At 37.2% G+C, this 14,494-nt stretch overlaps 1 protein-coding gene across 1 annotated transcript; it reads left to right on the forward strand.

Moving 5' to 3' along the window:
- The first annotated feature begins 1,595 nt into the window (after positions 1 to 1,595).
- On the forward strand, positions 1,596 to 7,196 carry LOC104903071 (glucose-1-phosphate adenylyltransferase small subunit, chloroplastic/amyloplastic). The gene is made up of 9 exons (XM_010691051.4): positions 1,596 to 1,990; positions 4,508 to 4,804; positions 4,973 to 5,242; positions 5,360 to 5,539; positions 5,616 to 5,719; positions 5,806 to 5,917; positions 6,067 to 6,165; positions 6,361 to 6,480; positions 6,799 to 7,196. Exons 1-9 carry the CDS (start codon positions 1,757 to 1,759, stop codon positions 6,913 to 6,915), a joined length of 1,533 nt encoding a protein of 510 aa, XP_010689353.1. The 5' UTR covers positions 1,596 to 1,756; the 3' UTR covers positions 6,916 to 7,196.
- The last annotated feature ends 7,298 nt before the right edge of the window (positions 7,197 to 14,494 follow it).

The raw sequence follows: 14,494 nt of genomic DNA on the forward strand, positions 1-14,494 counted from the left end.
AAATTAATTCAGATAAATTGGACAACATGTTAAGAACCTTGCATGTAATATGTTTGAATGATAACTTGCCACTTAATAATTAGTCTTTTATGTGTTTCTTGAACCAATTGCATAAGTCTCTATAATGTCCCTTTTTTTTCAATACCCAATTAGGTTTATGATTCTTCCTTTAAAGAATTGTTTGCGACTTCAAAACCATATTTTTAATCAAACCTTAACAATGGGATAGTCAATATAATATGCGCTCATACCGCGTAGGCAAAATAACGCCTACACTACTATCCAGAAGGTTTGTTTTAATTGGATTTGGAAGTTGAATGTTCTCCCCGAAGACAAAATTCTTTCTTTCAAGAGTGCGTGTGGATGGTCTCCCTTCTAAGGTCAGATTAGAAAAGTCTCATGTTTATATCCCTCAGGATTGTGTGTTTTGTGGGTTTCACTTAGAAGAAATTTATCATCTTCTTTTTTATTTGCCCTTTCACGCATGATGTAGCTTTTGGCCTTGCGCAAGCTGGTGGTTGGTATGCAACCCTGCTTGTGGTCAGTAACAGAGATATGGATGTTGGTTTTTCTTCTCTTAGAGATGTCATTGCTTTAGATGATATTTGTAAGCTTGCTATCTTTTGGTGGCAGTTGTTTTCTAGGAACAAGGTGATTTTTCAAAATGAGGATATTTCTTGTTTTAAAGTCATTGCTCTCATCAGGAAGTTTATTAAAGATTGATGTCTTGTTCTTAGTTGGATCATGTTACTAGTGTTCCTATGAATAAGATTATCTCTCGTAGTAGGTCTAAGGCTAATGAGATTTCTAGAGAAGTATGGTGGGCTAAGCCTTCGATGGCTAATTATAAGATTAATTTTGGTGGTTCAAAGCTTGAGGATGGTAGTGCATCTTGTTGTTTTATTATCATGGATTGGAATGATCCTATTATTGTGATGGACGCTCTTTTCTTCATAATAATACTTATATTCTTTCGGCTGAAGCGTGGGGCATGTGGGAAGGTATACGTGCTGTTGTGGCTTGTGGTATTAAGAATGTTTGTATTGAATGAGACAATCTTGTTGTCATTAATTCTCTCCGGAAGACTTGAAAAGTCCTTTGGGAGATTGATAATTTAGTCAGTGATGCTGATGTTGATTTGCTTAATTTTGGCAATGCATTTTTCCCCACTGTCTCAAGGAGGCCAATTGCCTGCAGATTTCGTGGCTTATAAAGATCATTCGTGTCGTTCTATTCACCATTAGTTTGAACTTCCTGCCTTTAATTTTCTCTTCATCATCCATCAAAATGTTTTAGGTTGATCTTATATTATGTATAAGAACTAACCTAAGTTTTTTTTCTTATTTTAAAAAATAATACTTCTTCGTTATGAAATAATAAAACACTTATTTAGAGGAAGTAATAAAAAAAAACAAAGTGATGACATATGGGGAGTGCGGTGATATGCCATTATACCATACCCAATCACTTGAATAAAAAAAAAAATCACAAGTACCAAGACCAAACGTAGGTGATGAGATATCGTAATAATACAGAAAAAACAAGGGTAAATTCATCAACATACTATTTATATGAATATCCTTGGACGGTCCGTATCTCACGTTTCAAAATCAATCTCCTCCAGATCTCTCTCTCTCTCTCTCTCTCTCTCTCTCTCTCTCTCTCTCTTTCCTACACTACACTACCCACTGTCTCTCTCTCTCTCTCTCTCACTCTGCTTAGCACTCTGCAGCAGCATTTCAGCAAGTAAACTACAATGGCAGGTATGGCTGTCATCGGGGGGATAACTGTGCCATCAACCTCCTCAAAGAACCTCCAAAATAGCCTCGCATTCTCCTCTTCTTCTCTCTCCGGCGACAAAATTCAAACGACGTCATTTCTCAACCGCCGATATTGTAGAATCTCTTCTAGAGCTCCGATTGTTGTCTCTCCCAAAGCTGTTTCTGATTCTAAGAATTCGCAGACTTGTCTTGACCCTGAAGCCAGCCGTGTAAGCACCCTCCTGGCCTCCTCATTCATTATTTATCAAGTGGTTGTTCCGTTTATATAATTTGACACACCCGTGTTCGTTACATCTCCGTGATGTACAAAAAGTTTGCATGTCAAGTGGCCAACTCGTAATTAAAATGCGTCCTATACAGTTGTTATATTTCTGTTTTAAGGAAAATATATATCACCAGTACATTTAATGTTGGGGATGTCAGCTAGCTTATCTTGGTATTGAATTGACCAATCTTGTCTATATCACTTCACTTAATCACTCATTTACAACAGAAATAATATACTTGTGATTTGATTGTCAAAAATGTGACTTGAGGTAATATTCTGTTCATCTTGGAGATGAACCGGTAATTTCCAAATTTCATTTAAATTGATAAGTTCGAATTGCTATATAAACTGACCAATTTGAATTCTGTGCTTTTATTGTTGATTCAATTCTTTGTCAATTATGAGTGGTAAGTATCTTAAGTAATTTATTATATTTTCAGAATGTAATTGAAAACTGATGATTTGAATTTTGAGATTAGCTTTTTGTGACGGCAAGTTTCGTCTTGATTCTAGCATTACTTGTTGAATCCCAATGCATTTCTCAAGTACATCAAAAAATACTTAAGTCACTCATTTATTGCTTTATTAACAAGCTTGTTGGAGTAATCACTACTAAAAGAGTTATTCTAATACAATTTGTAGTAATTTATGGTGTGAAATACTAGTAGTGAATTATTATATGAAAAAGTCAGAATAATGAAGTTAATCTTTCTCTTTTTCCTTTGCATAAAGGATTTCTTTATTGGGTATGGAGACACAAAAAGGAAGATAACAATCACATGCTGATACATTTAATCTTCTAAAAAGGCTAAATTAGGGTGCGGAAATTAAAAGAAATAAAGGATAGTACTTAGTTGATTTTGGATAAAGAATTTAATCATCATGATTATAGAGATGGCCAACCGTGCAGGCCAATTCAGCCAGCCCGTCTCTTGGGGTGTGTGGGCGGAGCCCACGAAAAGCCCGATCCAGCCCAGCTCGAACCATGAAATTGGTGGGTGGATCGTGGGTCAGATTTTTTGAGCTCAGCCCACGAAAGCCCGATACTAAAACCGCCCAGCCCTATCCATGAAAGCAGTCCAGCCCAGCCCATGAATCGGACCAGCCCAACCCAAGTTAATTATTCAACCAAATTGTGTATATTTTAATCAAATTGTATATATTTTAATCAAATTGCATATATTATAATTCAATCAAATTCAAAAATGATGAAATTATTCATTAATATTAATAATAATTGTATATATTTTATTTAATATTAGAGGTTTTATGTAACAATAATAAATGATTATATAACTTTGAAAAAAAAAATCTCATGCTGGCCCGCCAGGCCCACAAACTGCAAGAACCGCTTCCCAAACCTTGAAAACTGGTAACAGACCGGTGTAGGCTAAAATTTTTCAGCCCGTGGATCAGCCCACCCAAACCGTGAATTTCAGGGTTCGATCATGGGCTGTGAATCAGCCCAGCCCACTAGCGCCCACGGACCAGCCCGCACCATCTCTAACCACAAATCTCAAACTAAGGGTTGGATAGGCTTTTATGTGGATTTTATAAAGAATTTAATTACCAAGAATAACATAAAAGGTTCGAATTATTTGATTAGCATAAAGGCAAAGCGACCAACTGAATAAAACAAGACTGGATAGTGCTTAGGTTATTTACGATAAAGGCAACGCCACCACGAAAAACACACTAAGGGTTTGAATGCATAAAGGCTAAGCCACCATCAATTAGATTTGGATGAATACTCAATGTACTCGAATATAATCACTTTATATTAGTCTCCATTATTGATGATCAAATATAGACTTTAAATAGGCGTTACAAAGACCTAATTATACTAGGATTAGAAAACATATAAGATAAACTAACTAAGACTCCTAACTAGCTTTAAACAAGTAAAACTTATCCCAATCAGAATAGTAAAACCCTGTAAGCAAAAGACTTCAACTACTAGAATTTTAATTAAACTATAATTCTAATCCAATTAGGACTCCTAATCTAACTAATATTTGAACTACTAATCCATTTAGAATTAGGATTACAACTAATACTCCTGATAGAACTAGGAGTTCTAATCCTACTAGAACTAGGATTTCACAAATCCTATTTTTGCTAGGACTAGGATCACAACACAAGAATCCTAATTGAACTAGAAAACTACGAACCTTCAAGAAGCTTCGAAAAGCACCATGAATATCCAACAATAAGGATCCACATTTGCTAATGGATCACATGCTTTATAATTTAACTAGAGGATCTCACAAGTTAGGCTCATTGGATTAATATATGGTGTATGTATTTGCCTCATTCGATCCCTGGTTTTGGGTAAAATGTCTCTAAGATTTTTACTAACTAAGTTAGGTGGCAATGACTTCCAAACATGTGATGAATCTTTGTTTAAGTTTGTTTATATGGTGAAAAGTAATGATAATGGCATTTATATGTGATGCAGAGTGTTCTTGGTATTATACTTGGAGGTGGTGCTGGTACACGTCTTTACCCGTTGACTAAGAAGAGAGCCAAACCAGCCGTGCCACTCGGTGCTAATTATAGGCTTATTGATATCCCAGTGAGCAATTGTTTGAACAGTAATATTTCCAAAATATATGTTCTTACACAATTCAATTCTGCTTCTCTGAATCGTCATCTTTCGCGGGCATATGCTAGCAACATGGGAGGATACAAAAATGAGGGGTTTGTAGAAGTTCTTGCTGCTCAGCAAAGTCCAGAGAATCCAAACTGGTTTCAGGTATGTGCAACTGATGATCTTTGTAGTTTTGCCTCTTAATCTTGATTATCTGTGGATATTCATACATTCGTTTTGTCTCTTAGACTTGTTTATTGTGTCTTATATGTGCTTGAGTATTTGATGCTCTGTTCTTCAGTGTATCAATATTTTATGATCATATGATTGCAGGGTACAGCTGATGCTGTTAGGCAATATCTGTGGCTTTTCGAAGAGCACAATGTTCTTGAGTACTTGATTCTTGCTGGTGACCATTTGTATCGAATGGATTATGAAAGATTTGTCCAAGCTCACAGAGAAACTGATGCAGACATTACTGTTGCTGCATTGCCAATGGATGAAAAGCGTGCTACTGCATTTGGTTTGATGAAAATTGATGAAGAAGGAAGAATTATTGAGTTTGCCGAGAAACCGAAAGGAGAACAATTGAAAGCTATGAAGGTAGGATATATACTAATTAAATAATATACACATGGGTTTAACATGCTGTTTTGCTTGCTTTAATCAGTCAAATATAAGAAAGAATTCGTAAACTACTGTGTCTCTGATCACATATAGGTTGATACCACAATCCTGGGTCTGGACGATGAGAGAGCAAAAGAAATGCCATTCATAGCCAGCATGGGCATATATGTTATTAGCAAAGATGTAATGCTTAATCTGCTTCGGGAGCAATTTCCTGGTGCTAATGATTTTGGAAGTGAAGTTATTCCAGGCGCCACTTCCATAGGGTTGAGAGTATGTTGTGTCTCCTATCTCATACTGCTTGTGGTTTGAGTTGCATGTGCTTACTTTTTTTATCTGATATGTAAAGGTCCAAGCTTATTTGTATGATGGTTACTGGGAGGATATTGGTACCATTGAAGCTTTTTACAATGCTAACTTGGGAATCACCAAAAAGCCGGTGCCAGATTTTAGGTAACTCTTTCAATGTTCTTATCTTGTATGGTTGATGCACAACTCAGATTCTGAAGTGCAATATAAATTGGTGTTTTTGTTTGAAGCTTCTATGATCGTTCATCTCCAATTTATACACAACCTCGGTATTTGCCTCCTTCAAAGATGCTTGATGCTGATATAACTGACAGCGTCATCGGTGAAGGCTGTGTTATTAAGGTAAATAATGTCAGGAAGTTGGAAGCACTCAGAAAAATAAGTTGCCTCATAGTCAATAAAGTACCAATTTGCAGAAACTTCGTAAATCATACTTATATTAGCTCGAATTTGTAAGGCTGTTTTTTTACCTTTAATGTCTCACTTCACAGAACTGTAAGATTCATCATTCTGTTATCGGACTTCGATCTTGTATCTCGGAGGGTGCAATCATTGAGGACACACTGTTGATGGGAGCTGATTATTATGAGGTAGGCATACGAATCTCAATGGAAACGGACTTAAAAGATTAGGTGGCAAACTTGTACTATTAAAAGAGTAGTACGTATTTTGGTGTTTGGATGCATTGGGCAGTGGGCACGATTTACCCATCAAAATAGTAGTTCAAGTTTCCCTTTGCTTACTTGTTACTTTTAGTGGTTTGATAATGTCATTTTACACTGCAGACTGATGCTGATCGGAAATTCCTGGCTGCTAAGGGTAGTGTACCTATTGGAATTGGAAAGAATGCTCATATTAAAAGAGCAATAATTGACAAGAATGCACGTATTGGGGATGATGTCAAGGTTAGTAGCTTTATAAAATACATATCTATACATCAGCATTTGGTCTTCAAAATCACATCTGGCTTGCACATATGTCACCGCTTTAACAGTGTAACTCCAACTTACGCATCTGAGATGACAAGCAATACAGCAAAGATGAAAAAGTTGTAAATTTTATGGTGTCAAAATTTGACAATACGGAACAAAGTGATGCCAAATAAGTTCAATATTTTGTTGTACTCAAGTAGAATTCCTTTTTTTTCTTCCAAATCTGTCATTCTGCACTAATATGAAATGTATGTCTAAAGTTGGACTTAACAATGGCCTTTACTATTGCAGATTATCAACAGTGACAATGTACAAGAAGCAGCAAGAGAAACAGACGGATACTTCATAAAGAGCGGAATAGTCACTATAATCAAGGACGCCTTGATTCCAAGTGGAACTGTAATCTAGAAATGGAGCATATAATAAATATCACTGCCTATTTACAGTACCTATCTGAGTCTCCCACCATGACCCTTTGATTCAATCTTTTAGTTATGTAAATATTTTTGGCTTTTGCCGATTTTGCCATAAATTTGAAGAAGCGAGGATTCAGGGACGATAGTGCTATGAATTGGAAGAAAGGATTTGGGGGATATCTTTGTAAAGACATTTTGACTACTGGGCACTAAAAATTTGGTAATGCTATACCAAAATATATAAAAAGATCTTGCTGGGTTTTGGTAAAATAATACTTGATGCTTCATATGTTTCTATTCAGAAATTCGTAATTTTTTTCCTTTTCTCCAAACTCCCTCCTTAATTTCCTCCAAGTGTGTTCATAAAATCCTCTAGTATAACTTAATACTTCATTGAAGCTATCAGTTAAAAATATGTTATAGTTTGTTTCATTTCATCTCATTTTATTATTTTCTTAATGCTTTCTTTAAATATTACTTTATCTTACGGCGCTTTTATCTACCTTGTAATGCCCATCATATATTCATATGAAACCACTTTAAACGTGTATTTACGTAGCCTATATCCAGGTTATATTATCAACTTATTACCAAATTAGCTATGTTTAATAAAAAGGAAAAATTGATAGAAACGGTCTCAATTATAGACCTTTCACTATTTCAGTCCCAACTAAAAATCTCTATTATATAGGGGAATGGGGGGAGCAATAGTATCCTCTTTTGAAATGTCTATTTTGCCCCCTTCCCTTTCTAAATTACAAAAGGAATGTCAAAATCAAAATTGGCACTCAAAGAAAACTACCGAAAATTAATTTACAACACTCACTCACAAATCACTTAAAAGAAGAAATTTTACAAATCACTCATACAATTGAGAAAATCACGTTATAAAAATCACAAATCACTCAAATAATCGGAAAACTTTATTAAAACTTAAAATTAATATACAAACTAAAACTAATAACCTAGAACGTCAATACATACAAAAACATTTACAAAAATTTACTTACAAATCACTATTCTCAAGAGTCATTCACAATTAATGGTGGGTTATGATAATAATAGAGGTGTATTTGTAGTGAAATCATTTAGAAGTTCGACAGGGAAAAAAATTATTTACTTTCTTATAGTGTTTAGAATTTAGAAGTTAGTACTGTACTTAATTCAAAAATCAACTAGAAATTATAATATTAGAAATCATAAATAAATTCAATAAAATTTCTATTTTGTTCATAGAATTTAACTTTGAAAAGTAAAAAAAAAAAAAGACAAAAATAATGGTGAGGGACTTAAGTGACATAAACTAAACCAATCAAAATTTGCAACTAAAAACAATTATACTTCATATGTCTAATGTTCAAATTTTGACTCTTATGCCGAAGAAAATCGAGTTTTTGTTTCGAAAAAAATTCAAGCACGCATCGCGTGCAAAAAATTCTAGTTATTTCTGAGCGATCCCAATTATGCATCATTTTTGTCAAATTTAGTCCCAGCAAGTTAATGACTTGCTACAACAGGTAAAAGAAATTTCCTTTTTTTTTGCCCCAACTTTCATTTTCTCTCTCCTCTAGTAGGCATCCACCCCTCTCATCCCCACCTTCAAAACTCCCACCCCCATCTCCAACCATACATGCCGTCTCGTCGACACTCCTTCCCCAACCACCAAATGTGCCACCCTCCTTGCAAGTCCACCACCACTAAGCAGCAACATGAACCCCCACTCCCACCACCCTTTCCTCCTACCATCAACCCACTCTCTTCTCTCCTTCTCTCATCACATCACTACCAACCAACTGCAACCAACACCGGCTCATTGAGCACTTACACCACCGAAAAGCGTCGCTGCACATACCCACAAGGCACCTCTGCTACACACCCACCCCCGAAAACTATCATACATAACCCCCAAAACCACCCAAAAAACCTTGAAGCACAAGAAATATACCACCCGAAAATTCCGAAACCACCTTAGCCCACTCGAAACCCATCCAACCATCACTCACGAAACAACCACCTAACCCCCGATTCTACCCTCCCACTAGCCACGCACCACCCAAAAGGCAGCCATCTGTCCTGAATTTCAACTCTCGAAGAATGTAAGATAGAGAGAAAATCGGGTGGTTTCATGATGGATTGAATTACTTTGTGGGTGTTTAGCGAAATTTCACGAGTGCTTTGGAAAACTTGTGGGTGCTTGGGTAATCTTTGTGGGTGTTTGGGCAAATTATGGGGGGTGTTGGGGTGGTGTTTTGGTGAATTTCAGGGGTCAGCTGGGGAGGTGGGTGCGGGGGGGGGGGGATTTCAGGGTGGCTGGGGAGGGGGATGGGATCTCCGGGGTTAGCTGGGGCGGTAGGTGGGTGGGAGGTGTGGCAGGAGATGGATTTCAGGGGTGGCAGGGGAGGGGTGGTTGGGGGAAGGATGGCAGGGGAGGAAGGAGGTAGGAGAGAGAAAAAGGAAGAAGAAACTGACTTAAGAAATTTTTTCTAAAAAAATTACTCTGTTAACGGGTAATCAGTCACCTGGGACCAATTTGGCAAAAATGATACATAGTTGGGACCGCTTAAAAATAATCTTTAGTTAGAACCGAAAATGGTGGATGCCCATAGTTAGAACTGTTCTTATCAATTTTTCATAATAAAAATAAGCTAAATTTAGTTAAGGAAAAATTAACCCCGTTTATGTCATTTTATGGGCCCTAGGTGAGCTTGAAAAAAAAAAAAAGCTCCGCTTGTATTATTTTTCGATTTTTACTTTGAATATAGTAACAAAAAAAATCCTTGAACATAACACGACTAAATACACAACATAATTAACCATGTGACATACTATGCTTTGTTGTATTTTACTTAAACACAACATTCTTAATTGTATTTTACTTAAAAAATACCACTAACTTGATTTCACTGAGCAATTTTTTTTTTTTTTAATAAGATTGAACTGAATTCTCATTTCTATTCATCTTTGAGATCATTTATGATCAATGCAATCAAAAATTACTTATACACAACCTAGAAAATTCGTACTTAACTTCTTTTGAAAACTAGAGCTCACAATCCTACTTTCTTTTATGAAAAACCAAGAGAGTATAAAACCAGTACTACACTATATGTACCACATATGTATTGAAAAAAAGTCCAAAAGTATGTAAAAATCGCATAAGCTGCTAATCCTCTTTGAATTCTTATAATATGATGAAAATTTAATTCGGTTGTGTTTGTCGGCTTCTGGTATGGGTCATATGTCGGGAGTCGTTCGGGTTGGGTTACCTCGGGTCTTCACCCTTTTAGTTTAAGATATGCTTTGGATCGTTAAATTCAGATAGGGTCAATGCGGGTTCTGGTTGATTTAGAACATGTTTGGAACGAGTTACATTTGGTAATGTCTGGTTTGGTTTAGTTTTCGGTCGGATTTCGTTCAAATTAGGTCAGATTAAGATCTGGTTGGGTGAGTCTCGGGCCGGGTTTCGTTGCAATCAGAATAGTACTTGGTCGAGTCGATCTCGAGTCTGGTTTCATAAACGTCAGGATAGTATCGGGTCGAGCCAGTCTCTTGTCGAGTTTCATTTGGATCGCGTCAACCTCGAATCTGGTTCGCCTCGGATCATGTTATGTTCTGATTGTATCGAGTCAAGATCAGATTAGAGGTGTCAACCTGGGTCAATGGGTGGGTTTTGGTTGACCAAAATTGATCGGGTTCGATTGGTGTCGGGTCTTGCCGGGTCCACTATTGTCACGAGTCTAGTACGGGTTGGTCTGACCCCCTTAGGGTAGGGTACGTTGGGTCGGGTCATTATCGGTATCAGTTTTAATATATGTAGGGTTATTAACGGATCATTTGATTTTGGCATAGTGTGTAATAAGTTAATGCTATTATCAGTATCAATTGAAACCTAAGTCGTCTCAATTGAGTTCTTCTCATTTCTATATCGTTTAAAATACGAGTCTATGATCACTTGCAATTCGTAATAAGATTCAATATAAAGTCGGTTACACCTTCTGCTAGGTGTGCACAGTACAAAACGGTACCGTTTTGTTGTTTTTTGGTGGGACCAACTCAGTTTTGCTCAAAAATTTCACCCCATATGCACGACAAATGATATTCAAATGGGTGGAGTTGTTTTTTTTTTTTTTTCTCTCATGCTATTATGAGCTGGAGTTGATTTTCTCTCTCATGACTTTAATTTTTTCTCCTGGCTTTTGATTTATGAATTTTCCACACAAATTCTTTCTCTCTCCTGCTTTTTATTCTCTCTCTTCCCTCTTTGTTCATTTATTTCATTTATAAATTGATTTAGTTGTGTGAAAATCTTAATTATGAGGGGATTTTATTTTTTATTTTCCTAAATTCTGACAACCTTTCTTCCTCTTTTCCTTTTGTCCCTTTTTATCTAGAAAAGGAATGTATTACGAAGAGTGACCCAATGAGTTTCATGAAATCAAATTAAGCACATTTTTTGGGTAAGATTAATATCTCTTGCAAATGGAGGTGACGGTTGGGGGTGGTAATTCGGGGATCCCACTTTGCATGGATTAACAGTCAGACCCTTGTGACAAGGGTGGAAGCAGAGTCTTTAACCAACTAGATCAATCTTGATTATTAATAAAATTAAGCACATGACTAATGATTTCCATGAATTGAAAAATTAGGGTGCTAAGGATTGAGTAGGTAATTATCTTATTTACTTCAATTCTTTCCCATGCATATGCGCCCCCATGAAAGACATAATTGTTACATATTATCTAAATTATGTGATACATTTATTTTAGAACATGTACGTAGCAACCCTAAAGCTTTCTCTCTCGCCTCTCTCTACCTTTCGCTCACCAAACACAAACCCTAAAGACACCTAAAGCGCCCGCCGTTCGTAGGCTCGTTGGGGGTTGGTATGTGCTCGCGCCGGCAAGCCTGCCCCCTCGTCCTTTAAGCCTATCGCGTCAGGTTGTCCGTTAGTTCCTTTCCCCCTTCCCTTTGTCTCTAGTTTTTGTCGCGTTAGTAAGCTCCCCTTCCCCGTCCCATGTTCTGTGCGTCTCCCCCCCCCCGGTTCCTTACCTTGTTTCCCCACCCCGTTCCATGTGTCGCTCGTCTCTCCATCCCACTCCCCGTTCCCCCGCTTTGTCGTGTCCATAGGTGGCCCTCCCTTGTGTCTCGCCTTCCCCTTTCCCTGTTTTATTCGATCGAGTTTCCCCCTCCCTTGTTTTCTTCGAGTTTCCCCCTTCCCTGTTTGTGTCGTCTGAGTGTTAGTCCTGCTAAAATCCACGAGTGGGTTGCGAGTGAGGGAAATCGTTTGAACAAGGTTCATCTCGCGCGGTGGAGTAAGTTCTAGCACTGGTTTTCTTGCCTTTGATTGTTAAGTTAAGTGGAAGGTGTTAAAGCGTGGTGTCTAGAATCTAGTGATTGGTTTTCTAGTTTTGTTTATGTTTGTTTTATTTTTTAGCCCCAGTACAGGTTCTTCCAAATCCAATTACCATTGCCTTTATGTGTATGGTTGTGTTTGGGTGTTAGTTAGTGGTGATCGATGGACAGTACAAGGTTCTTGGTTTCCTATGACAAATGAAGATCTAGAAAACCTGGTTAATAGAGTCAATGATCTTGGAGTTGGATCATGGTTTGGTTTATACCGCTTTAGGAATTCGAGTGTTGGGTACAATGAGAGGAGTTTTCATTTTAGATATGTTGTGCATCGATCTACTAGTTTAGGGATTGCAAGGTTGGATCTTCGGATCTGCAAAAATTCGCCCAAGTTCTCCTGATGGCTTCAGGCGTCATTACTTTTAAAAAGTGCATCTTGTGTGAGACCCTCCATTGATTTGGGGTAGTAAGTTTGGACCTCCACCCATTTTGAGTTTTAATCTAATGAGACTAGACTCTAGATACCCTCGCAACAAGATCAAAAGTCACCAAAGTACGTGACTTCATTGTTAGTTGAATCAGTAGAATCCCAGTATGATGTTTCTCTTCAAGGACCTTCGGGTTTAGCGTCTAGTGGACATTGGGTCCACTAGATATAATGCAGCTATCTAATTCTGAAGATCGTCAGGGTTTAGTATCTCAACAAGTTCCCTCTTATATTAGGTATTTTTCGTCAAGACATATAACCCATGGTGCAAAAATGCGGCCAAGTTGTAATGTATCAGCTAAGTTGACACGATTTTCGAGTTTACCAATACATTATTAACCGATTTATACCGGGTTGTTAGAAAACACCGCAATTTTGATCGTTCTGACCGCTACGTACCGGTTCCAGCCGATTCCTACGTTTTTGATGGGTCATAACGATTACTTTTGAGAGAAAAATCATTGTCATGGCTAGATTTCTTGAAGTCTTTGGCAGGAATGTTGTGGTTTTTAATTATTCATATATTTGGGTGCTGGAAAGGAGATAGAAAGGGTAAGGGAGGTAGAGGATCACTGTTTTTCATAATTAATTGACTGGTGGGTCTACGTTAGATTTTTATAGACTTATGGGATCAAGGGTGTGATTGTTTGTATTATTTAAAATATAAAATCAAACTCAAAGTGGAGGGTCTTGATAGGGAGTATTTAATTCAAAACTGAATGAATTGGTGGAGAATCTGAGTAGTATTTTTTTATTTTTTCTAATAATTTTTATTTTATAATTAAAACTGAAAGCAACCTTTACCTAGCTACTTTTTTCTTTTACCCGTTTCATCTTTTACTCTAATTATTTGCTATACCAATTTCCAATTATTATACTTCTACTATAGAAATCTAAGTTATAATATTTAAGTACATTTATAAAGATATGGGCTTTATTATTAATTTGTGCAAAACCGCAACGCGATTCGTGATAAACGTATCCATCTGTTTCAATGATACCGCGACCGAAATCGCATTTTCGAACTATGATATAACCCAACCCACCCCCATCGCTCAAGGCAAATTTCATTTGGACTGGGCAAGTAATACTTTGTTTTTTCTTCATAAAGTATGTATGAGTAAATGAAGCTCAAGTTAGTTTCAGTTCCAATCGACCGAAACCGCATTTTCGAACTATGATATAACCCAACCCACCCCCCATCTCTCAAGGCAAATTTCATTTGGACTGGACAAGTTAATAGTTTGTTTTTTCTTCATAAAGTATGTATGAGTAAATGAAGCTCAAGTTAGTTTCAGTTTATTTTGTTTGGTTGTATTAGTATTAGACTGTATTACTCCCATTTTTAATTAAAGCAAATTTTCTCGATGTCCAAAAAAATTTGTCACATATTATGCCCCATATGCTGGAAGATAAATAAGTGGAGATAAAATGTATTACTTCTCCAAGTTCTTAATCATGCCATCTTTAATTCCGTCTTACCAGACAAGATGAACTTCTTACCAACTCGCGAAGGGTTGTGAGAGACTGAACCAGGTACGAATAATGAATCTATATTTGTGCACAGAAGTTGCTGGCTGGCGGCCGCTCAACTGTTCGAGCGCAATGCAGTGGTAGTTGGTTCCGATTCGACAGGGGCAGAATGCCTGGTCGAAGGTCCAAAGTAGGTGGCAGGCGTGTTCGTTTTGGCTCCCGAGCGAGAACAAGAAATAGGCGATGCACCATCCTTGCTGCT

This window comes from Beta vulgaris, chromosome 9, assembly GCF_026745355.1.
Source record: "Beta vulgaris subsp. vulgaris cultivar EL10 chromosome 9, EL10.2, whole genome shotgun sequence".
NCBI lineage: Eukaryota > Viridiplantae > Streptophyta > Magnoliopsida > Caryophyllales > Amaranthaceae > Beta > Beta vulgaris.

Excerpts from the sequence above, each read along its gene's own strand:
- LOC104903071 (XM_010691051.4), top strand. The coding sequence starts at position 1,757 with ATGGCAGGTATGGCTGTCATCGGGGGGATAACTGTGCCATCAACCTCC. Across the intron at positions 5,720-5,805 it reads AAGCCGGTGCCAGATTTTAG|CTTCTATGATCGTTCATCTC; the intron begins GTAACTCTTTCA and ends TTTTGTTTGAAG. Across the intron at positions 6,481-6,798 it reads GTATTGGGGATGATGTCAAG|ATTATCAACAGTGACAATGT; the intron begins GTTAGTAGCTTT and ends TTACTATTGCAG.